The sequence below is a fragment of the Rhipicephalus microplus genome, chromosome 6 (assembly GCF_043290135.1).
Source record: "Rhipicephalus microplus isolate Deutch F79 chromosome 6, USDA_Rmic, whole genome shotgun sequence".
NCBI classification, from domain to species: domain Eukaryota; kingdom Metazoa; phylum Arthropoda; class Arachnida; order Ixodida; family Ixodidae; genus Rhipicephalus; species Rhipicephalus microplus.
The window spans coordinates 74,906,495-74,929,540 of NC_134705.1; the positions used below are offsets into that span (position 1 = coordinate 74,906,495).

The following is a 23,046-nucleotide window of genomic DNA, read 5'->3' on the forward strand; positions in this document are numbered from 1 at the left end:
TTTCCGGTTACAGCAGCGTCTTTTTTCCCTTCCCTTACCCAGCCCTATCCACGGGTACCACTGCTCTTGGGCTGCAGCGGTGGTTGGGCGACCATGCAGTCTTCTCCAGGTGTCAGAAGGGCTTCCTGCCGTACGATGGGGTGTTTGAACACAACTTCGTGCTGCAGGGACGCCTGGATGACGCCAGGACAAAAGGTGGGGGCTGTGCATAAGTTTCCTTGACTACGCCAATGCCTTTAGCTCGGTCGCCCATCAGGCCCTCGTTGACGCTGTCTGCGGCACCGGCGCGGGGGAGACCTTCGCGGAGATCGTGGAGGAGCTCTACCGCGCCAACAAAACCTGCGTCGCGGCAGCAGCTGGCATCACGGAGCCTATCCCTATCAGAGCTGGCCTGAGGCAGGGATGTCCACTGAGCGGCCTGCTATTCAACTTGGTGGTGGATCCAGTCATCAGAGCAGTGCAGGGAGGCGATAAACAGCAGAACATCCTTGCTTACGCCGATGATCTGACTCTGCTCGCTGCGGACTCCACCACCTTGCAGCGCCGTCTCAATGTCGTGACAGCCCTCTCGGACCGGCTGGGACTACGACTCAAGCTCGCTAAGTGCCGCACCATTCACTTATCCGGGCGCTACCCGGGGGGCACACGGCCCACCACTTTCACGGTTGGAAGCGTCCCGGTTCCGGCACTGGCGGACTACGAGGGGCACCATTTCCTGGGGCGACCTGTGGGCTTTCAGGTGCTCCCGGACCAAACAACCGTCGACGAGGCCATCCACCTGGGCAGGAAGCTACTCTCCTCAATGCTCACCCCGTGGCAGAGGCTGGATGCTATTAAAACTTTTTTTATATCCAGCTCTAAACTTCGCCATGCGGGTGGGCCTCGCCAGCAAGGGAGAGTGGCAGCGCCTAGATGACGAGCTCCACCCCCTCATCAAGAAGACCTTGTACGTTCCGGCCAGGGCATCTAACGACTACGTGTACAGGAGCGCACGGGCCGGCACTGCAGGGATCCCTTTAGCGGCGGAGCTGAGCGACATCTGCCGGGTGGACGGGGCCTTCAAGCTATTGACGTCGACGGACTCGGAGGTGCGGGAGCGGGCAAGGGAGGCGCTGCACCAGGTGGTCTCCAGGCGGCTCCGACGCGACGCTGACGACGGGGACATCGAGGCTTACCTCTCCGGCGACACGAAAGGCGACTTAAGACGGACCCCAACTCAACTTCAGTCTGTCTGGACGGATGCCCGCAAAGCCTCCCGTCGCCTAACTGTCGCCTGCAAGCTACAAGACCAGGGCGCCCGCATCACCTGCGGGGAGGCCACGGTGTCCACGCGGAACCAAAACAAGCTTGTGAAAACTCTCCGGGCCATCCTCAGCCAGAACCGGGACCGTTCCCTCGAGGCGAAGCCAAACCAGGGCAAGGCGATGGCGTGTGTAGCGGCGGACCCCGCTAACTCCCACTTCATGCAGACCCGCCGCTACACCAGGTTCAAGGAGTGGCGCTTCATTCACCGAGCCCGGCTTAATCTCCTCGCCCTCAATGGCACACGTACCTGGGTACCTGCAGCAGATAAACGGTGCCGACGCTGCGGGTACAGGGACGAGACGCTGCCGCACATACTCTGCCATTGTATGGGGCAGAGCCGGGCAATGACGGAGCGCCACAACGCCATCGTCGCACGCATCAAGAAGGCTACCCTGGGAAGGTTCACCGTATTCAGGGAGAACCAACAGGTCGGACTTCCCGGCCTGCGACCCGACCTGGTCCTGTCACGAGGCGAGGAAACTTTGATCCTGGACGTCTGCTGCCCTTTTGACAACAGACTGCAGGCGTTCCAGGAAGCCCGGAGGCTCAAGGAGGAGAAGTACGCCCCCTTACAGCGACATCTCCTCCAATGGTTCCAGCGTGTCTCTGTCAAAGCTATCGTCGTCGGCTGCCTGGGGTTGTGGGATCCGGCGAACGAACGTGTCACCCGCAGACTGTGTTCCAGGAACTATCTGCGAACAATGAAACGCTTATGCGTCAGTGACACGATCGCGGCTTCCACGGACATTTACCGCCACCACATCGGAGTACAGTGATATATTGTATATAGCCAAGTCTTTTAGAGAAGGGATTTTTTCATGTTTTTAGACTTATACACCCTTACAGTTTTACCGTTTTTAACCTATTTGTACTAACAGTTTTAACCCTTTCGTTACCGGATTTTAACTTATACACTTATACCCAGTTTTGTATTTGAGTTCTTTTCTAACCATTATGATGTTTTTGTACGTAATATTGAATAAAAAGCCCGACTGGAAAAGAAACGGAAATACGAACCAGTTCGGAACTTCTTGCTCCGCCGCTACCAGAGAGTCAAGATCGAGGCAGTCGTCGTCGGCATGCTCGGGTCCTGGGACCCGGCAAATGACAGAGTTTTAAAAAAACTCTGCAGCGGGAGTTATCTCCAGCTACTCAAGAAGCTTGCAGTGAGCGAGACCATTGCAGCTTCTCGGGAAGTGTACTGCGCACACATGGCCATAAAGTGACTGTCACTCGCTGGGCCACGTGCTGACAAAGTCACCCTCCTAAACACATTGCAAAAATAAGAGGCTACACTACATAGCACACGCCCCTTTCTCTTTTTCTCACCTGCTATTTCCTATTTCACCTTTTCTCTTTCTACACACTTCACTATACATTACCCTCTTCCTTTCTGGTTGAAGGAACAAAAAATGAGAACAAGTTTTTTCCTTTTCGGTCAGAAATGTTCTGAACATTTTTGAAAACCTCTGTTCATATCACAGGAATGCTTCTCGGCCTTTTGGCTAAGATTAAAGTGGCTCTCTCCCACTTTCGTGGGAGAGAGCCACACACGTCGCTCTCCCACTTTCGATCTTTACAACCAAAAGACGAGAACGGTCCCTCCCGGGGAGCCGGTCGCCCTGGAAGGTCCCCCTTCCCCTGGTCGCACGGAGCTACGCTGTACCTGGGTCCACCTGGTTCCTGGGCCCTGCTGTACCATCGAAGGAGTCTCCGGCCATCTACCGACGCAGCGGGCCCACCAGCAGGAGCAGACGTCCTCCGGGAGTGGTAAGAGTCTACAAGCCTTTTCTTGCCTGCCACTCCCGGCCCGGTCGTCAATGCCTGCTGACGACATCCACGGGTCCGGTCCTCGTGACCACCTCGCCGCCGTCGTCGTCTGAGCCTACCGGCCCCGACATCGAGCCACGGGGACGTGGACATCTACCGACGAGGCGTTTCAGTCCAGCCAGCGAGAGAAGATGCCCTCTGGGAGTGGTGAGAGTCTACGAGCTTTTCCTTGCCTGCCGCTCTCGGTCCGGTCGCTATGCCCTCTGGTGACACCAACGGACCCTGGTCATCGTGACCACTTCGCCGTCGTCGTCGTCGTCGCCCCGGCTTTCCTGCCCGGACTTCCGTCCACGAGGTCCTGGAGAAGTCCCTGCCTGGCCATGCCTACCCCCCGCCGTCCACCTGCCGTGTTCATCATGCCGCTCGTCCCGGGTTGCGGTAGCCGTCGGCGGCGTCCCGCTCCCCCTTCGGGGTTGAGTACCCCAGCGCCGCTGCCGGCCCAGCGGCCTCGTCCTGGCACCCCCGCGTCTACTGACGTTTCAGCGGCAGCGTCGGGCCCTCCTCGCTCTCGACCGCCCGTCGTTCACCAGGGCATCATGACGGTGTACCTGCCGGTGCCTGGGATCCTGTGTTTCCCTTATCCCTGTTGCGCGGGCTGCCAAGCCCGCACATCAGTCTCGCTCCGACTGTCCGCGTGGCGGTCTCACATGGAGCAGAAACACGGGATTCGGCCAACGAGGCGTCTCTACCGGTGCGTCGCCTGTGATGCTCGGTTTAATTCGCTGTCCGCCCGCCACGACTGCCCGGGTCCTGCCTCGAACGAGCCCTTCCACTCCTGCCGGTATTGCCCGAAGTACTTCAACTGCGAGCGCTCCTTGGCCCGGCATACCATGACACGGCATGCGCAAGAGGAATCCACCCCTTATGTACCTCTTCGCAACCCACGGCAGCCTAGGGCGACTCCCTCCAGTTCCTCTAGCACAGAGACCCCACCATCTCCCAGCCCAGCTCCTTCTGGTACAGCTTGCCGAGCACCACCAGTACTACAGACCCGAGCGACCGTATCCCGGTCTCGAAGACGTCGTGGAGGCCAGTCTTCCACATCGACACCATCCTCGAGCACCGGGTCGGACTCCAGCACTTCGGCTACCGGTTCTCCGTCGGCGTCAAGCTCCGAGGCGACTACCATGCCGGGCCACTCTTCAGCCACTTCCGGCTCCGGCTCTTCTACGCCTCGGCAATCGCCTTCGGTTCCCGGAACGCCACCGTCCGGGCCGCCAGATCCTGGTCCCCCGTCCACGACTGGCGAGGTTTCGTCCATGCCCGGCTCGTCTTCTCGTCGTCATATTGGTCCCGGCTCCACGTCGTCTGCTTCGAGGGCTTCCTCACGGATGTCTACGGAGCTTGCCGATGTCCCCGGTACCGACGATTCCGACGACGCATCGGCCAACGAGCCGGTGGAGGAACAGAGTGTCCCAGCTGCCGGCACTGTCGTCGACCGCCGCACTTTGTCGACCAATTCCCGCTCCTCCTCATCCCCTTCCCTTTCCGAGCGGTTGAAAGACACTGGCGCGGATGATGCCGACGACGGTGCACACGACACTCCTGTGGAAGCACCGGCGATGGAGATGCCACCGGACTGCACCATGCTGCTTGCTGAGCAGGTCCACGTCTTGCGAGCCTCGCTCCGTTCAGCCCCGACGCCAGACTCATGGGCGACGTGTGAGCAGGCGTAGTCTCGAGATGTTGTTCTGGCCGCGGAGGCTGTCCGTCTCCCTCCATCAACACCACGACGCCCTGCTCGAGACGTCAGCCCTGACAACGCGACAGAGATCCAGCGTCTCTACCGCAGGAACCGCCGACGTGTCGTACGCCCGATCATGGAGTGTCCCCACACGGTCCTGTACCATTCCTATACGAGACATCCAGGACCATTGGGCCTCCACCTGGTCACCTCGCACGGCAGACACATCAGCGCTGTTTCAACGACCCGCCGCTCCTGTTCCGGTGAACACGGCGTCGTTCTCGGCAGACGAAGTTCTCCTCCGGCTCCGGAAGTCGGAGAACACGGCTCCCGGATTCGAGACTGACGTACCAGCACTGGAGGTCCGTCGACCTGGAGGCCCGCTTCCTGTCAGCCCTGTTCAACACCTGCGTTTACCACCGTCGCACCCCGGACTCATGGCGAACGTCACGCACGGTTCTGATCTACAAGAAAGGTGATCCCTCTGTTCCGGGGAACTGGCGCCCGATTGCACTCGGCTATACTGCCTCCAAGCTCAACACCAAGTGTCTTGCGTCGCGCCTGCAAGCCTGGATCATGGATCACCAGGTCTTGTTCAAGTGCCAGAAAGACTTCTTCCCATATGATGGCGTCTTCGAGTTCAACTACTTTTTCCAGCACCGCATGGACGCAGCCAGAGCCGGTGGCACAGAGTTTTGCGCAGCCCTTCTAGACTTCGCAAACGCCTACAAGTCCGTGCCTCACCAAGCCCTCTTGGACGCCCTCCGTGGTTCCGGTGCCGGAGAGACGTTCACCGCCCTCTTTTACAAAGACAATTACAAAGACAATCAGACTGTCATCATTGCTGCAGAGGGCACAACAGACCCGGTCGTCATCCACTCAGGTCTATGCCAGGGCTGCCCACTCAGCGGGTTGCTCTTCAACTTGGTCATGAACCCCGTGGTTCAAGGCGTCCAAGGCACAGGCGACGACCACAACATCCTCGCCTATGCCGACAACCTGACACCCCTGGCCGGCTGTCCTGCTCTCCTTCAACAACGCATCGACATGGTCGAGACGCTGGCGACACCACTCGGGCTATCTCTCAACCCGAGCAAGTGTACGACCTTGTACCTCAGCGGCGTTACCCCCGTCGGATTGCGGCCAACCGTCTTCCGGGTCTCCGGCGTCCCGGTCGCAGCTTTGAGCGACTCCGAGCCACTCCGCTACCTCGGACGCCCGGTGGGTTTCTGCCTTCCTCAGCGAGCGGGGACCAATGTCATTGACGACGCCATTCGCAACGCCACGGCTATTTTTTCCTCCCTTCTAGCCCCCTGGCAGCGTATTGACGCCCTCAAGACATTTGTGTTCCCAGCCCTGAATTTCTCCATGAGGTGCGGCGTCCTGACCAAATCAGACTGGCACTGGTTGGACCTTGCCATCAGGCCCATGGTCAAACGCACACTGTGCCTACCGGTGAACGCCTCGACACACTACGTCTACGGGCGCCTCCGGAGGAGCTATAGCGATACCGGTGGCAGCGGGGTTATACATTTGCCGTATTGACTCCGCTTTTAAGCTCCTTACGACATCAGATCAGTCGCTACGGCACCTCACCCTGTCCGACACTCACGATATTGCCTCCACCCGCCTCGGATGGGAGGCTACCCGTTACGAGTTGATGGTGTACCTCTCTAGCGACCACTCCACTCAATGCCGGCAACCCAGATGCCCAGCGTGTGGACCGAGGCCCGTAAGGCATCCCGACGACTACAAGTAGCGTGGTCCCTGCGGCCGGACCACGTCACCATCACCTGCGGCGACGCAACGCTTCCTTCCACACAAAGGAATCCTGTCATGCGGACGCTACGAGATGTGCTGGCCCACGTCTGGGACAACGCCTTCCATGACCAGCCAAACCAGGGGAAGGTGATGGCATGCGTCTCGGCGGATCGTGCCAGCTCACATTCCATCACCACGGGAGCTTTCACGCACTTCGCCGACAGGCGGTTTAATCACCGGGCGCGCCTCAACGTGCTACCCCTGAATGGCGCCGTCATGTGGGGCCCTACTGACCGAGACCAGCGTTGCCGGGTCTGCGGCTACGCGAGGGAGACGCTACCGCACGTGCTGTGCCACTGCATGACGCATAGCGCCATGTCTCAGGCGCGGCACAACGCGGTGGTCTCGCGCCTTCGCACGGCCGCTGCCCGCGACTACACCGTAGCGTACAAGAACCGGCCGGTCGGCGACACTGGACTGCGTCCTGATCTTGTCTTGGTTCGCGGGGAGGAGGCCCTGGTGATCGACGTGGCTTGCCCGTTCGAGAATACACCGGAGGCCTTTACCAACACGCGAAACGACAAGGTCGCACGCTACCAACCCGTCGCCGACTACCTGCATCGCCGCTACCAGAGTAAAGGTGGCAGCCGTCATCGTCGGGGCTCTCGGCGCTTGGGACCCGACCAACGACCGCGTCCTCCTGCGCCTGTGCTCCCGCAGCTACCTGCGTCTCATGAAAAAACTCTGCGTGAGCGAGGTGGTGGCAGCGTCCCGCGCCATCTACCACGCGCACGTGGGACATGGACGCAGCTAGACAACCGCTGACCAAGGCAAGACCTGCCGTACGACGTCGCCACATCGCCTACCACATGCCAGGTGCCCTGGCTAAGCCGCTGCTGTTCCGGCGGTTCCTGCGATGACCAATACCCTGGCGTCCTTGGTACCACCATCCGTGTCCGGCTTCCACCTGGCTATCCCGGTGCCATGTACGGGAACACAACCAAGTCGTCCGGCTAACTCAAGACATCCCATGCATTGTCTGAAATATAATAAAAATTCCACTCTGTTCTTATCAGCTTAATTAGCTGACCCACTTTGATCTGCTGGCCCACAGTCGAGAAGCGTTCCCTCCCGGGGACTTGGCCACCCCGGGAAGGCGACAATCCTGGCTGCACCTGCCCTTGCGGAGGGGCACTTGCTGCTGCTGCTGACCGGCGGCGCTACCCGTTCCTGGACGTTGGACGTGCGGACCTGCTGACCCTGGAGGCCTTGGACGTCCTGGCTGGCCCTGGCGACCTCCGGATGCTGGACGGTGGTCGGTGAGAGTCCACCAATCGTTTCTTTGCTTGGCTCTTCGCCTGCCGCCTGCTGCATGCCCAGCCCGGTCGTCACCGCCTGCTGACGACGTCATCGGGCCCCGGTCACCATCGTGACCGCATCGCCGTCGTCGCCCGCCGCACGGCCCACCTGGTCCTGCCCGGCCCTGTGCTGCCATCCGGTCCCGCTGCCCGCCGGACCCGCCGACATGGATCCTGCCCGCCCGAGTTCCGCGAGAGGTCGTCGTGCCAGGCGGCGCCACGCTGCTGCCCCTTCTGGCTCCCCGGCAGCACCCTCTCCTCAGCGACCTCGGCGCGGGACTCCGGGTTCTTCCGCGGCGGGCCCATCATCGCCGGGGTCAACTGCGTCGTCCTCGTCGGGACCGGCTGGTTCCGAAGCGCCGGCGTCCTCACGCCCTACCGCCCCGGTGCAACCACGCCAGCCGATCCTGGACGGCGACGTTCTGTGGGTCTATCTCCCGGCCCCGGCGGAGCTGCAGTGCCCGGTCGACAGCTGCAGCATGAAGTACAGCGGGGCCGTTTGGACGTCTCGCGCACAGTCGGTGCGCCACCACGTGAAATTCGAACACTGCGTTCGTGTGAACGAGCGAATCTACGTGTGCTCGGTGTGCGACTCGCCGCTCACGTCCCGGCCCTCCTACCACCACTCCTTGGCAAGGGCCACGCTCGTGCCATCGACAGAGACGCCTCGCCGTCGCTGTGGCGTCTGTGACGCCACGTTCACGACAAAGCGCGGCCTGGCGAACCATCTTCGGTGCCAAGCCGACCAGAATGGGCCGTCGAGCGCCGCTCGCGAGCACGCGCCTTCCCGGCATGTGCGCCACGTCGGCACGTCATCTTCCGACACGTCATCGTCCTCTGCGGGCAGTTCCTCGCCGCCACCAGCACCCGGGGCTTCGCGACGTCTCAGAGACTTATCGCCTTCTAACGCCACACCTCCGGTGCGGCCCTCTTCGTCTCCGGCAGCCTGGTCGGGGGCCTCTTCGCGCGCGTCAATCGCCGAGCCGTCTGCCTTCGTGTACCTGTCGTCCAGCAGTTCGTCGACGTCCGTGGGCTCGGCCTCCGTCCCCGGTTCGCCGGCACCATCTCCTGCCGCAAGCCCGGCCCCCTCCGAGCAGCCCTTGCGCGACGCCGGAGGCACGTCTACACCGACGCCACACATCGGGGTCCCGACGCCTGCTGGCATTCCCGTGGCAATCCCGTCGCCACGGTTGCCGGATCCTGCGTCGCCACAGAGACCCTCGTCGTCCGCCAGGCAAGCCCTGGTCCCGTACGACTTTGGGCCCTCGTCGTCGTCGAATGGCGCGTCTCCCGCCCCGCGCGGCTCGTCGGCCGCTTCGCCCGTTGGCGATGCCGCGTTTCTACTTGACGACGACGACGACAACAAGATCTCCTACGACGTCGCGGTGTCCTCGCCGCCGCTCGATGCCGGGTCGTTCTGCCCGGGTCCCCGGTATGTCCGGCCTCCTCCCCCGTCGCCACGCGCGTCCGTGAATGAGGCCGCGGCGGATCCCGACGAAGTACCGGAGCATCCTGAGACCGACTCTGCAACGCTCCAGATGCCACCGGACCACACGCGCCTCCTCGAAGACCAGGCACGCCTGCTCCGCTCCTTGTTGACCCACCCTCTGACGAGTCGTGGGCCCAATGCGAGGAAGCATGGACACGGGCCGTCGCCTTGGCTGTCGAGGCAGTGCGTCTCCCACCGGTGCGTCCTGGTCGCCAGCGCCGCCAGTCCGACCCATCGAACGCGGTCGACATCCAGCGGCTGTACCGCCGCAACCGTCGACACGCTGTACGACTTATCTTGGAGGGACCGCCACAGACGTGTGCCATCCCGCTGCAAGACTTACAAGATCACTGGGGGCACACGTGGTCGGCCCACGAAGCCGACTCTCCCTGCTTGTCGGACGCGATCCGGCTTCGCCGGGCGTCGACACGTCGAACTTTTCGACCGCCGAGGTGTACGGGCGCCTGCGCAAGTCAGAAAGCACGGCTCCCTGGGCAGACCGTCTAACCTATCACCAGTGGCGAACGGTCGACCCGGAAGCACGGTTCCTGACGGTGTTGTTCAACGCCTACCTCCACCACAGCCGAACGCCGGACTCCTGGAGGACGACGCGGACCGTCCTCATCTTCAAGAGGGGGGATCCGCAAGTCCCGTCGAACTGGCGGCCCATAGCCCTCAGCTGCACGGCAGCAATGCTTTATGCTAAGTGCCTTGCAGCCTGGCTCCAGGCCTGGATGATCGAACACGCCGTCTTGTCGGGGTGCCAGATGGGCTTCATTCCACTCGACGGCGTGTTCGAACTTAATTATATTCTACAGCGCAGGCTCGGCATCGCCAGATCCGGAGGCGTCGACCTGTGTGCGGCACTGCTGGACTTCCACAACGCATTCGGCTAGGTCCCGCACCAGGTTTTGCTCGACGCCCTGCAAGGTGCTGGCGCCGGCTCCACGTTTACGGAGTTGATCGGCGATTTGTACCGGAATAACATCACCTGTATCCTGGCGGCCGAGGGAACCACCGAACTGATCCCGATCTTGGCAAGGCTGCGTCAAGGTTGCCCACTGAGTGGGATTTTATTACACTTAGTGATCGACCCGGTCATCCGCGCAGTGCAGGGTGGTGGTTCCGACCACAAGATCCTCGCCTACGTGGACGACCTGACTCCCCTGGCCTCGACCCCGCGCCGACTTCAGCAGCGCATCGATCAGATCGAGACCCTCGCCGCGACCCTGGGCCTGTCCTTAAACCCGTCCAAGTGCGCATCCTTTCACATGGTCGGATCTACACCTGTGGGGATGCGCCCGACGGATTTCCGAGTCTCGGGCGTCCCCATCTCGGTACTGCGCGACTTTGAGCCGCAGCGGTACCTGGGACGTCCGATTGGCTTTCGGATCCCCTCTGGCTCCGGTTCCGTCGTCGAGACCGCCCTCGCCCAAGCCCAGGCGATCATGTCATCAATGTTGGCGCCGTGGCAGCGTCTGGATGCCCTCCGCACCTTCGTCTACCCGGCGCTAAACTTCCCGATGCGATGCGGTGTCTTGTCTACGACGGACTGGCGCTGATTGGACGATGCCATTCGGCCGCTGGTAAAGCGGACGCTTTACCTTCCCACCAACGCGGCGACGAACTACCTATACGAATCCGCCTCCGGTGGTGCCGTCGGGATCCCGGTTGCGGCGGAGCTTAGCGACCTCTGCGGCATCGACTCCGCCTTCAAGCTTCTAACGTCCCCCGACACCGAGCTGCGGCAGATGGCCTTTGACGACGCTTATGCAACCGCCACTGCCCGCCTCGGCTGGGAGGTCACCCGCTCTGAGCTGGAGTCCTACCTCGGGGGGTCGCTTGGAGACGGGTTTCGGGTCCCGGCCACCCAGCTGCGATCCGTCTGGACCAACACCCGAAAAGCGTCACGCCGCTACAACGTCGCCTGGACCCTGGATCCTGGCGGCGTCCGGCTCACCCACAGCACCGGTGCCGAGTAATGCGCACACTACGAGAGGTGCTGGCCACCGAACGGGACCAGGCCCTGCACAACCTCCCCAATCAGGGGAAGGTGCTGGCCTGCGTGGCGGCTGATCGCGCCAGCTCCCATTTCATGCAGACGGGCGCCTTCACCTCCTTCGCAGACTGGCGGTTTGTGCATAGGGCCCGCCTCAATCTCCTGCCCCTCAACGGCGCTCGCATGTGGGGCGCGCCGGACAGGGTACCTGAGGAAGACACTGCCGCATGTGGTATGCCACTGCATGCCTCGCAGTGCGCTCTACCAGGCCCGCCACAACGCCATCGTCGACTGCGTCCAGACCGCCGCCTCCCGCGAATTCACAGTGGCCTTTGAAAACCAGGCCGTCGGAGACACGGGCCTGCGTCCGGACATCGTCCTGGTGCGTGGCGAAGAGGCTATAGTCATCGACGTCACGTGCCCGTTCGAGAACACGCCGGACGCCTTTGAGAACGCCCGTAACGCCAAACTGGCTCATTACAAGCCGGTGGCGGCGTTTCTCCGGCGCCGGTATCAACGAGTCACCGTCCACGCCGTCATCGTGGGTGCCCTCGGCGCATGGGACTCTGCGAACGATCGCGTACTCCGTCGAATTTGTTCGCGCCCCTACTTGCGCCTGTTTAAAAAGCTTTGTGTAAGTGAGGTATGTGCTGCATCTCGCAAAATTTACCAAGAACACTTACGTCAAAGCCATTAACTGCCTCGCGTCATTATGTGCTTGTGCATGCTGAACTAACACGGGTGTGAGTGTTTGCCCCTTAGTGAAGATATCCCTGTCTTGCAGCGCGATGTTTTTCTTTGTTACGCGATGTGCTCTTCTCGACCGCGTTGTGCCACGTCTTCCTCGCCGTACCTCGTCGCGAGAACTCTTTGGCGAAAGTCATGTAAACAGTTGGACTCATTCACCTACGGCACCATGCATTATCAATAATAAAGTATCTGTTCGTATCTGTTCTCCGGGGACACCCTCAGTGGTGGCCCCCTCTCCCTTGCAGAGTGGCGCCGGCTCTTCACCGGGCGAGACGGACCAGCAGCAGCAGGCCACCGCCTCATCCGCCCAAAGCGCCACCGCAGGACCCTCTTCACAGGAGGTCCCGCCTACCCCCCTAATCGGCGGGCGGCCCAGCTGACCACCAGGCAGCATGACCGAGCTCCCCCTTGGACGAGTACTGCAGTCCTGCAGAGGGGGAGCTTCCAGGGCAGACTGCGGGGCGAGCCATTGGGAGCCCACCACCACCTTCTCCCGAGGCGATGACACCCCGCAGAGTCGACGGACACAGCGGCAGCACGTACGGCACCCAGGAGGAAGTGGCCGACACCGCCAGACCAGAGAGTGCCTGGGTCTTAGGTGAGATGACGGCGGAGCTGCGGGCACTAAGTCGGTTGCCCGTATCTGAGGAGGAGTGGACGCGGTTCGAAACCATCCTTGACCGCGCAGAGCTAGCCATTACTGACCACCTAAGGCTGCCCAATCGGGACTCGCGCCAAACACCCCCTTGGCGCGAGATTAACACCGATTACCCCTCCCAGATACAAGCTCTTTACAGGAGGAACCGGCGCTGCGCCGTCCGGCTGATTGCGGAGGGCTCTTCGCAGCTCTGCCCCGTTGACCCAGGCACGCTTCACGGCTACTACACCCGCCTCTGGTCCCCGGCAGCAGTGGACACAACAATCCTCAGGACGTCAGCCCCTACCAACGAGGAACTGGACCTTTGCCCCTTCTTGGACGAAGAGGTCGCAGCTAAGCTCCGAAGGTGCGAGAGTACAGCTCCGGAAGAGGACCGCCTCACTTACCACCACTGGAGGCAGGTGAACCCTGAAGAGTGGTACCTTGCGGCGGTATTCAACGTCTGCCTCAAATACCGCCGCACACCCCAGAGCTGGAAGTCGACGAGGACGATTCTCATACACAAGAAGGGCAACCGCGAGGATCCCACAAACTGGCGACCCATTGCCCTTGGTTGAACGATCGCCAAACTGTATGCCGGGTGTCTCATCATCCGGCTGCAGCGGTGGTTGCGTGACCATGCGATACTGTCCAGGTGTCAGCAGGGCTTCCTGCCGCACAATGGGGTGTTCAAACACAACTTCGCGCTGCAGGGACGCCTGGACGACGCCAGGACAGGAGGTGGGGAGCTGTGCATGGGGTTCCTCGATTACGCCGACGCCTTCGGCTCGGTCACACATCAGGCCCTCGTCGAGCTGTCCGCGGCGCTGGCACGAGGGAGCCCTTCGCGAAGATCGTGGAGGAACTCTACCACGCGGAGGAACTCGCCGGGGATCCCGCCACCTTGCAGCGCCGCCTCAACGTGGTGACGGCCCTTTCGGACCCGCTGGGGCTGCGACTGAAGCCTGTCCACCTGTCCACCCTCCACCTGTCCGGGCGCTACCCGGTGGGCACACGGCCCACCACTTTTACCGTGGGGAGCGTGCCGGTCGCGGCACTGGAGGACTTCGAAGGGCACCGGTTCCTGGGGCGTCCTGTGGGGTTTCGGGTGCTACCGGACCAGACGACGGTCGACGAGGCTATCCATCTCGGCAGACGGCTGCTCTCCTCCATGCTCACCCCATGGTAGTGGCTGGATTCCATTAAAACATTTTTGTATCCAGCCCTCAACTTCGCCATGCGGTTGGGCCTTGCCAGCAAAGGAGAGTGGCATCGCCTGGACGAGGAGCTTCGCCCGTTGATCAAGAAGACCCTGTACGTGCCGGCCAGAGCGTCAAACGAGTATGTGTACGGGAGCGCCCATGCCGGCACTGCAAGGATCCCTCTTGCGGCGGAGCTCAGCGACATCTGCCGAATGGACGGGGCCTTCAAGCTCCTGTCGTCGACTGATCTGGAGGTCCGGGAGCGAGCGAGGGAGGAGCTCTACCGGGTGGTGTCGAGGCGGCTGAGGCGCCCGGCGGACACGGACGACACCGAGGCCTACCTCTCAGGCGAAACGGAGGGCGTCTTCCGGCAGACTGCGACCCAGCTGCAGTCTGTCTGGACGGAGGCACGCAAAGCCTCCCGTCGCCTGTCTGTCGCCTGGGAGCTTCTGGACCAGGGCGCCTGCATCACCTGCGAAGAGGCCACGGCGTCAGCGCGGAACCGCAACAAGCTCATCAAGATCTTTCAGGCCATCCTCAACCAGGACTGGGACCGTTCTTTCCAGGAGAAGCCGTCACAGGGCAAGGCGATGGCGTGTGTAGCGGCGCACCCCGCCAGTTTCCACTTCATGAGGTCCGGCCACTACACTCGCTTCAAGGAGTGGCGCTACTCTAATATTACTCATAATATTAAAACTATTGAGTAATTTATTATTACTGTATCGGAGGAAAGCTAGTAGCGTGTATGTATGTGCCGAGCTATTTCCGCTTTTCGAATTCACCCGTTTCGGAACGAAAAAGAAAACAGCCTGTAGAAAATAGGTGTTGGTGTTTCTGCTTACAGTTGCAGTGACAAGCGAAGGCATTTTTATTTCACATCTTCCTGCGACATCTTAACCTGAAGACGCATGCTCTCGCCACGTCTACGCATCCACACTATTCCCAATCACAAATTAAAATCGCAAAGAACGCCACAGGACCTACCCCGCACACACCTGCTGTATGGTGGAGCGGCAAAGCCCCGATGTGCTTTTCCTATGTCCACTGACCTGGATACCAGCTTCTGCCAGCAGTGGCTGTCCCAGCTTCTGCCAGCGAGGTAGCTGACCACGCGGTCAGCTACCTTGGTGGCCCCCTCAGCCATCACCTTGATGACGATATGATGATATGTGGGGTTTGACGTCCCAACATCATGTTTGATGTTTTATGGCGCAAGGCCCATTTCACGGCCAAAGAGCGCCAGTTCATCTTACTAAAAAAATGGACAATGATTGTGATAAGCGGCTGTATAAGGGCCATAAAATTCCTCGCGGTAAGGCGGGTAAAAACATACAAGTAATAAAATCATGACCATGCCGTGAAAGGTGTGTGTGGTGAGAATAGATGACAAAATTTGGTGATAATAAAAGACGATGGTGGATATGTATGGCATTAGCACAAGTGCCTCACTCGTTCATACCCTTGCGTCCAAGGGCCGTGAGGCAAGTGCTTTCTTGGGTAGCCACCTCAGCAAAAACCTCTCTGGAGAGATTGTGCTACGGAATGCCCGGGTATACGATATGAAAACTATGAAGTGCTTTTAAAAACGCTAACAAGGATTTATGACTAAAAAGCGGTTCCCTACCGACGAACATTGCAGGGTGTAACGGTATACGTTGTCGGTAGGGTAATGGAAAATGTTTTCTTGGAGTTTCTAACTGTTTACATTGAATTAAAACTTGAAGAACTGTTAATGCCTCACCACATTTATCACACAATGGTGGATCACCACCCGACAAAAGATGTGTGTGTGTCGTGTATGTGTGTCCTATCCTGAGTCTTGTTAGTATTACCTCTGTTAGACGTGATTTTGATACTGGTGGCCAATGGCCAAGGTGTGGCTTGACGTGTAGTTTGTTTTGTGTGTGTGTATCCCACTTGCTCTGCCAGTAGTCCCTGAGGTTTCGTTTGAGAGACGGCTTAAGATCAAGGGCCGGGATTGATATGGATGTAATGGCGGTGCTCTCATGGACGGATGCAGCGAGCTGATCCGCCCTCACGTTGCCTTGGATCTCACGGTGCCCTGGCACCCAGCACACTACAACATGTTGTTTGAAAGTGTAGAGTGTGCATAAAATGAAGTAAAGTGAAAGGAGGACAGGGTTTTTTCGTTTTTTAAGACTGTGCAGAGCCGTTACCACACTGAGGGAGTCTGTATAAATTACTGCTTTTTGTATTTGTGATTGTTTGATGTGTTTAGCTGCCACAAGTATCGCGTAAGCTTCCGCTGTGAAAATACTTGTGCCTGGATGTAGAGGGCCAGCATCCGAAAAGGAAGGGCCAACAGCAGCGTAGGACACAGAGGAATTAGACTTAGAGGCATCTGTAAAAAACTCAGGACGAGTGTATTTGTGTTGAAGTTCCAAGAAGTATGTTCGAATATGGGCAATAAGCGCATGTTTCGTAACTTCTAGGAAAGACACATCGCAATCTATAGTCTGCCACTGCCACGCTGGCGGGTATGCTACAGGAGCCATTAAACTGTGTTCGAGTGACACTCCAGTGTCCTCAGCTAGACCCTTCAGGCGAACTGAGAAGGGCTGCCTCATTGAAGGCCTGTTCTGAAAAAGAATGGAGCTCGACAAGTCATTAATAGTAGAGTATGAGGGGTGCCTCTTGTCTGCTTTCACCTTAAGGAATTATACAAAGGACATGTAGGTTCTTTGCAGATAAAGCGACCACTCATTTGACTCAACGTAAAGGCTTTCTACGGGGCTGGTGCGAAAAGCACCCGTAGAAAGGCGGATGCCCGAATGGTGCACGGGATTCAGCATCTACAAAGCACTTTAAGTCGCAGACTGATAAACAATGGCCCCATAATCTTAGCGGGTGCGAATGAGGCTTCTATAGAGGTTCACGAGGCATATCCTATCACTACCCCACGTAGTACGTGACAACACTTTTATCACATTCATGGCTTTTAAACATTTTGTTTTTAAATGCTTGATGTACGGTACGAAGGCCAACTTGTTGTCCAAGATTAAGCCTAAGAATTTATGCTCGGCTTTGACGAACAGACGTTGCTCGTTCAGTCGAATGTCAGGTTCCGAGTGCATTCCTCTCTTTCGAGAGAACAAGACACACGTGCTTTTTTGTGGGTTAAGTCTAAATCCGTTTTCATCTGCCCATTTGGAGACCTTATTTAAACCCAGCTGAACCTGCCGCTCACACATGGCCAAGTTGCATGACTTGAAGCCAAGCTGAACATCGTCGACATATGTACAATAGAACATATTGCGGGGAATGGACAAGTGCAAAGAATTCATTTTAATAATAAAAAGTGTGCAACTAAGCACACCACCTTGTGGCACGCCTGTTTCCTGGACAAATGTTTGAGAGAGCACACTGCCCAGACGGACACGGAATGTCCGGTTTGACAGGTAACTTTATATTATATGAAACATTCTTCCGCGCACACCAAGGTGGGACAGGTCTCTTAGAATTCCGAAACGCCATGTTGTATCATAAGCCTTTTCGATATCGAGGAACACAGAGAGAAAATATTGTTTATGGACGAAGGCGTCTCTGATCTGTGCCTCGATACGAACAAGGTGGTCTGTGATGGATCTACTTTCTCGAAACCCGCAATGAAATGGGTCGCGCAAATTATTTGTTTCAAGAAAATGTACAAGTCGACAGTTTATCGTTTTTTCGAAGACTTTGCACAAGCAGCTTGTATGTGCTATAGGCCTATAACTCGAGGGTAAAGAAGGGTCCTTGCCCTCTTTCAAAATGGGAATAACAATAGCCTCTTTCCAGGAGGTAGGAATAGTGCCAGAAGACCAAATAGCATTGTACAAACAGAGTAAGGTCTTTGGGGTTTCGTTTGGTAGGTTTTTTAACATTTCATACATTACACGGTCAGAACCTGGGGCAGAAGTACTGCAGGAGTTTAGAGATGTTCGGAGCTCAGCTAAACTGAAAGCTTGGTTATATGCCTCGTATCTAGTGGGTTTCTGTTCGAGTTTCTGCTTTTCTATTCTTGTTCTGTATTTTTGGAAAGTGTCAGTATAGTGGGACGAGCTGGATACCTGTTCGAAGTGTGCACCGAGGAAGTTTGCCTGATCTTCCAAGGTATCACCTTGAGTGTTTACGAGTGGAAGTGTGTGTACTTGTTTCCCTGCTATCCTACCGACCATGTTCCAGACTTTGGCCTCGTGTGTGTATGAATTGATCCCTGACAAAAACTTCTGCCAGCTTTCTCTTCTGGCCTGCCGACGCGTTCTCCTAGCTTGAGACTTTATTTTCTTGAAGGTGTCAAGATTTTCGGCTGTCGGTGAGTTCCGAAGCAGCCTCCAAGCTCTGTTTTGCTGTTTGCGCGCGTTTCGGCATTCAGAGTTCCACCATGGCACACGCCGTTTTCCACGGTGTCCATTTGTTTGTGGGATGCATTTTGTTGCAGCATCAATCAAAAACGCTGTGAAGAAGTTGACAGCAACATCAATGTTCAAAGTACATATGTCATTCCAACCAAGACGAGCGATGGTATAAAACTGTTCCCAGTCGGCTCTGTTTATGAGCCACTTGGGAACACGTGGTGGACACTCAATTACTGTATTTGTGCTCAAAACTATGGGGAAGTGGTCACTTCCGTACAGATTACTGACGACTTTCCACTGGAGTAGAGGCACAAGAGATGGAGATACTATGCTTAGGTCTATGGAGGAGTAGGTGTTATTGGCGAGATTATAATATGTTGGTTCTTTTCGATTTAGGAGACACGCGCTCGAGGAGAGAAGGAACTGTTCGATCAGTCGACCTCGCGCGTCATACCGAGAGTCACCCCATAGCCTGCTATGCGCATTAAAGTCTCCAAGGAGAACATAAGGTTCCGAGACCGAAGAAGCAGTTTGAAGACGAAATTTTAAGAAAAAATCGCCGAGTGAAATATTTTTCAGCATTTTTGATGAGCAGGTCCTCAGCCAAATAATAGTTAAGTCAAGGACATACGCAAAACAAAAAAATGAGCACAGCTTTTCTCGGAGCACGGATGACCTAAAGAAATTTCTCGGTATTCTTCTCAGAGGGTACAACAGATTGCCAAGTCAGAGGATGTACTAGTCTCTTGAAGATGTTCGCGTTCCTTGTGTGTTTCGGCGCATGCCAAGGACGAGTTTCTTGGATATCCATTGATTCTTGCATTTTGCTGACAACAACGCTATTGTTGCAACAACTGACAGAATGTATACAGTCCGGCCGCTCATGGATTTAATAAACAAAAAGTTCCAGCAGCACGGGGTTTTTCACAGAAACCTTTTCGTAAACGAATCAAGGGTAAAATATTTTGGACATCACCCGTGCAAACAGTTTATTCGGGGCAAGCCAATACAATTTGGGTATAAAAACTGGATGCTCTGCAGTTCAGATGGCTACTGCTACACCTTTGACAGTTATTACGCAAAGTCGTCGAACTCTGAAAACTTGTCCCTCGGCAGCCGAGTCGTGCTTTCTTTTTGCGAGAACATTTCTATACCTTCGCACCACATCCTTTACTTCGACAATTTTTTCCCTGGAACCGACCTGTTAGCGTCATAGAATGAAAGGTTTCAGAGCGACCGGCACTGTCCACGAGAACAGCCTCAAGAATGCTCCCTTGCCAGCGAAGAAAGAGATGGAAAAGCAAGATAGGGGCTACTTCGCTAGCTGCTTTGACACTCAAAATGAAGTGCTCCTCGTGAAGTGGCGTGACAGCAGCGTCGTGACAATGACCACGAATCATGACTCAACTTGGTAGTTCAATCTACTATCTATCCAAAACTAGAAAGCCTCTTATCAGCACCACACCGCTGTGACTACCAGACCTCAACAAGCTTGTATAACCTCCCAAGTTCCAGCTATGGCGATTTGTCCAATATATTGAACATGAAATACTCCACAACTACGAAGGCATCAGCGTATTTTCAGCCTTAAAAACCAGTTGTCAATTATTTTGGATGTCTACTAGCGCCATCTGTGATGTTTTGTTGAAATTGTGCCATCAGATTCCAAGATAAGAAAGACAACACGGCGACGTTCAGTGGAGCAGCGTTTTAAAGTGACCGGGAGAGAAGTGTCTTTTATAGCATTTTGTTAACCATTTTAGCGTCCTAAAGATCAATTAACTAGTAAGATAATGATAAAGGCGTATGCTTAATGGCAAATTTCAATTGGGCATTTGCCTGCATTATTCTGCTAGTGATATGATAGTGCATGTCCAAAACATTGGACGCTGGCACTCAACGCCGTCATTTCAGATGTAGCGACAGGACGCGGGGCGCGTTGATCCTGCGTTTATTTTGGTGTCGCGTGGCGTTTTTTGTGCTCGCTTGTTTTTTTTTTACTGCGTGTTGCATAAATAGAGTGCCTCTTTTTTTTGTTCAGGCCTCGTGTGTCGGATGACACGGCGGAGAAGATACTTATGCGAATAGCCCAGGGCAACTCGTCAAACTTCGACTTGTCAGGCAGCAACAATGACACCATCGTTGATCCAAGCTTTTCTGCACCTCCTTGAGAGTGTTAGCTTCGATGAGGATGAAAGCTGCGATGATGGCCCAACCACATCTATCAGCAAGTCAACTAAGGCATCCTGAAAGCGGCTCCAAGGGTAAGCATGCGATGCAATTTATTGTGCCTTCGTGGTCGCTATTTCAACAAATATGCGAAAACCGGACAATGCTCACTCTCACGCTGGTTTATTTCTTTTTAATGCAGGCCAGTTCCGACTTGGATTCCGGATTTCATTCCCAATGCAGTCAATTTTAGTGCAGCAACAGTTTCTTGGACTCTTTCGGACTACTTTTGTCAGTACATTTTTATTTTTTATTTACAGGTACCTTACAGGCCCTTGGTTAGGGCATTGAGTAAGAGGGGCTAACAAAGACATGTACAACAAGTAAAAGGGCGAAAGGTGCCAAAACGTAAGCTCGAGACATGAGTAACAAATAAACAAGAAATAAGTAAGTATAAATTGACATCATACATCGTTACCAAAAAGCTAGAAAGATGCAGTTCATGGCACGCAGCAGTTAGAAAGTGTACAATACGTGTAAGTTAAATTGTCACAGATTGTGATATAATACACTGGGAAAATCATGAAAGCACTTGCAGGAAGTGTGAACAGTTCGTCCTAAGCAAACAAAAATAAAGCACAAAAAATAAGGGGGCAATAAGCGCATTAGGAAAAAACTTTTTGCACAGCATTATGAATGTCATATACATACAAGAACGAAGCTGTGAACATAAAATTATCAACCAAAATGTAAGATCAATTTGTTTCGGAAGGAAACAGGGTTAGTGTCAGATACCAAGTTATCTGGAAGATCATTCCACAACGTGATGGCACGAGGCAAAGCGGATGCGTTAAAAGAGTTCGTTTTGCCGTACATGCGCGAGAAACTAAGCCGGTTGTGTAGTCTAGTTGATAAATAGGAGGGTCGTTCAATTGGAAGTCTGGTCATTTTAGTGCTATTGACGTATTTATGAAAGAGGCATAAAAGAGAAATGTTGCGGCGAGTGGATAATTGAAGTGCATAATCCATTTTAAGTTGTATTACGCTGCAGCAGAAATTATAATTACGAGAAATGAATCGGACTGCCCTATTTTAAACTGCCTCGATCATGTTGGTTAAGTAATTTTGGTGGGGGGACCAGATTGGTGAGGCAAATTCAAGTTGAGGTCGAACAAAAGTTTCGTAAGCTAGTTTTCATGCCTGAAGAGGCGCAAGAAAAAATAGCAGATCCAATGAAGAAAGCCATTTCCACCAGTCAGGGCATTTTTTGAACGTGAGATCAAGTGAGCTAAAAACAGCTTTTGGACAACGTTGGTAATGCCATGCTTGGGCTACCCCCCAGATACAGATGTATTGGAAGAAGGAAACATGAATGCCTCTTGTTGCTAATCACAGGGCATTTTAAGCTGCGATGCCGGCTTGAAGTTGTCAATAAGCATAATGTGAGAGAAGATGAGAAAAAAAAAAGACCTGCTTTGGGGGATAAGGCCACCGGTCTGCCGGATGCTAGAAGGCAGCCAAAAGCTTTCTCACCCAGAGCATGTATGCATGGACGAGCAGATGATACCACTTACTGGCGAATGCAGCTCAAGCAGTTCGTTCGGCATAAGCGAAACCCTGAAGAGTTAATAACTTTGTTCTTGCTGCGCCAAATGGGTTGATTCTTGATTTGGAGATCTACCAGGGCAAAAAGCACGCATTGGTCAGAAGCATAATGGAAGCTGCCAGCTATTCAATGCGTGCACTAGGCTTAAAGCGGCACTATGCCAAACGTAGGCTTTTAGTCGGCGATGAGTCATATTGGCACTCCCTTTATTAGTCACCACATCACCTTTATTCTCTGCCAATAATTACGAAAAAAAGCACCACCACAATCACGTGGAATTTTGAATTATTGATTGGTCAATTCTGTGCTTTTGCAGCATCGCACGTGTACAAGATGGCGATCATCACGTAATATCCACTCAAGATGCATGCTGTCAACATACATTTTCCAAAACCACCTTGCGGCGCAGCAATGACGCAAATTGTGGTTTCCAGTTGGCGCAGGTTGGCGCCTTTGGCACAGAATTCCCACCACTGCTTTTTATCTTTGTTATCTACACAAGCAGTTTTGAAAGTTTCAGGAAAATCTGTGAACCTAAATCCAACCCGGAAGTTAGGACGATATGCACCGTTGTGCATATAAGCTAAGCCACAAGTGACCTAGCGAGATGGCAGAGTATTGCTACTTAGCACTGGACCTCCTATAACTGGTACCGCTAAAGTACAAAAAGTACTCCGGCTCGCACACAGTTCATCCACTATTACTGGAAGTGCCTTGGAGGAATTGCCCCTCTACAATGCACAAGAATCAATCTCATCGTGCACTTACTTGCATCACCTTATCTTCAAGATTATAACAGAAATATGTTCAAAGTGTTACAAAAATAGACGTCAGATTACAGGAACGCCATTCTCCCAGCCTCTCCGGCATAGCTTGTTTGCATTGTGCAAATGCATTG

The 23,046-nt window shown here is 55.3% G+C and overlaps 1 protein-coding gene and 1 long non-coding RNA gene across 2 annotated transcripts in view; one reads left to right on the top strand and one right to left on the bottom strand.

The window, feature by feature from the left end:
• The first annotated feature begins 11,408 nt into the window (after nucleotides 1-11,408).
• LOC142765897 (uncharacterized) lies at nucleotides 11,409-12,556 on the top strand. Its single transcript, XM_075867700.1, has 3 exons — nucleotides 11,409-11,611; nucleotides 11,682-11,967; nucleotides 12,422-12,556. The coding sequence occupies exons 1-3, from the start codon at nucleotides 11,409-11,411 to the stop codon at nucleotides 12,554-12,556; spliced, it is 624 nt and encodes a 207-aa protein (XP_075723815.1).
• Nucleotides 12,557-20,826: 8,270 nt separating this feature from the next.
• LOC142765315 (uncharacterized) overlaps nucleotides 20,827-23,046 on the bottom strand; it is a 46,158-nt gene continuing 43,938 nt past the window's right edge. Inside the window, exon 4 of the long non-coding RNA XR_012884174.1 lies at nucleotides 20,827-22,219. This is a non-coding gene — a long non-coding RNA (uncharacterized LOC142765315). The remainder of the gene's footprint in view (nucleotides 22,220-23,046) is intronic.

Bases quoted from the DNA above. Each gene is read 5' to 3' on its own strand.
- LOC142765897 (XM_075867700.1), top strand. From the start codon at position 11,409: ATGCGCACACTACGAGAGGTGCTGGCCACCGAACGGGACCAGGCCCTG. The intron at 11,612-11,681 runs GTGGGGCGCGCC...CATGCCTCGCAG, and splicing joins CCCCTCAACGGCGCTCGCAT to TGCGCTCTACCAGGCCCGCC. The intron at 11,968-12,421 runs GTGGGTGCCCTC...TCTCCCTTGCAG, and splicing joins TCACCGTCCACGCCGTCATC to AGTGGCGCCGGCTCTTCACC.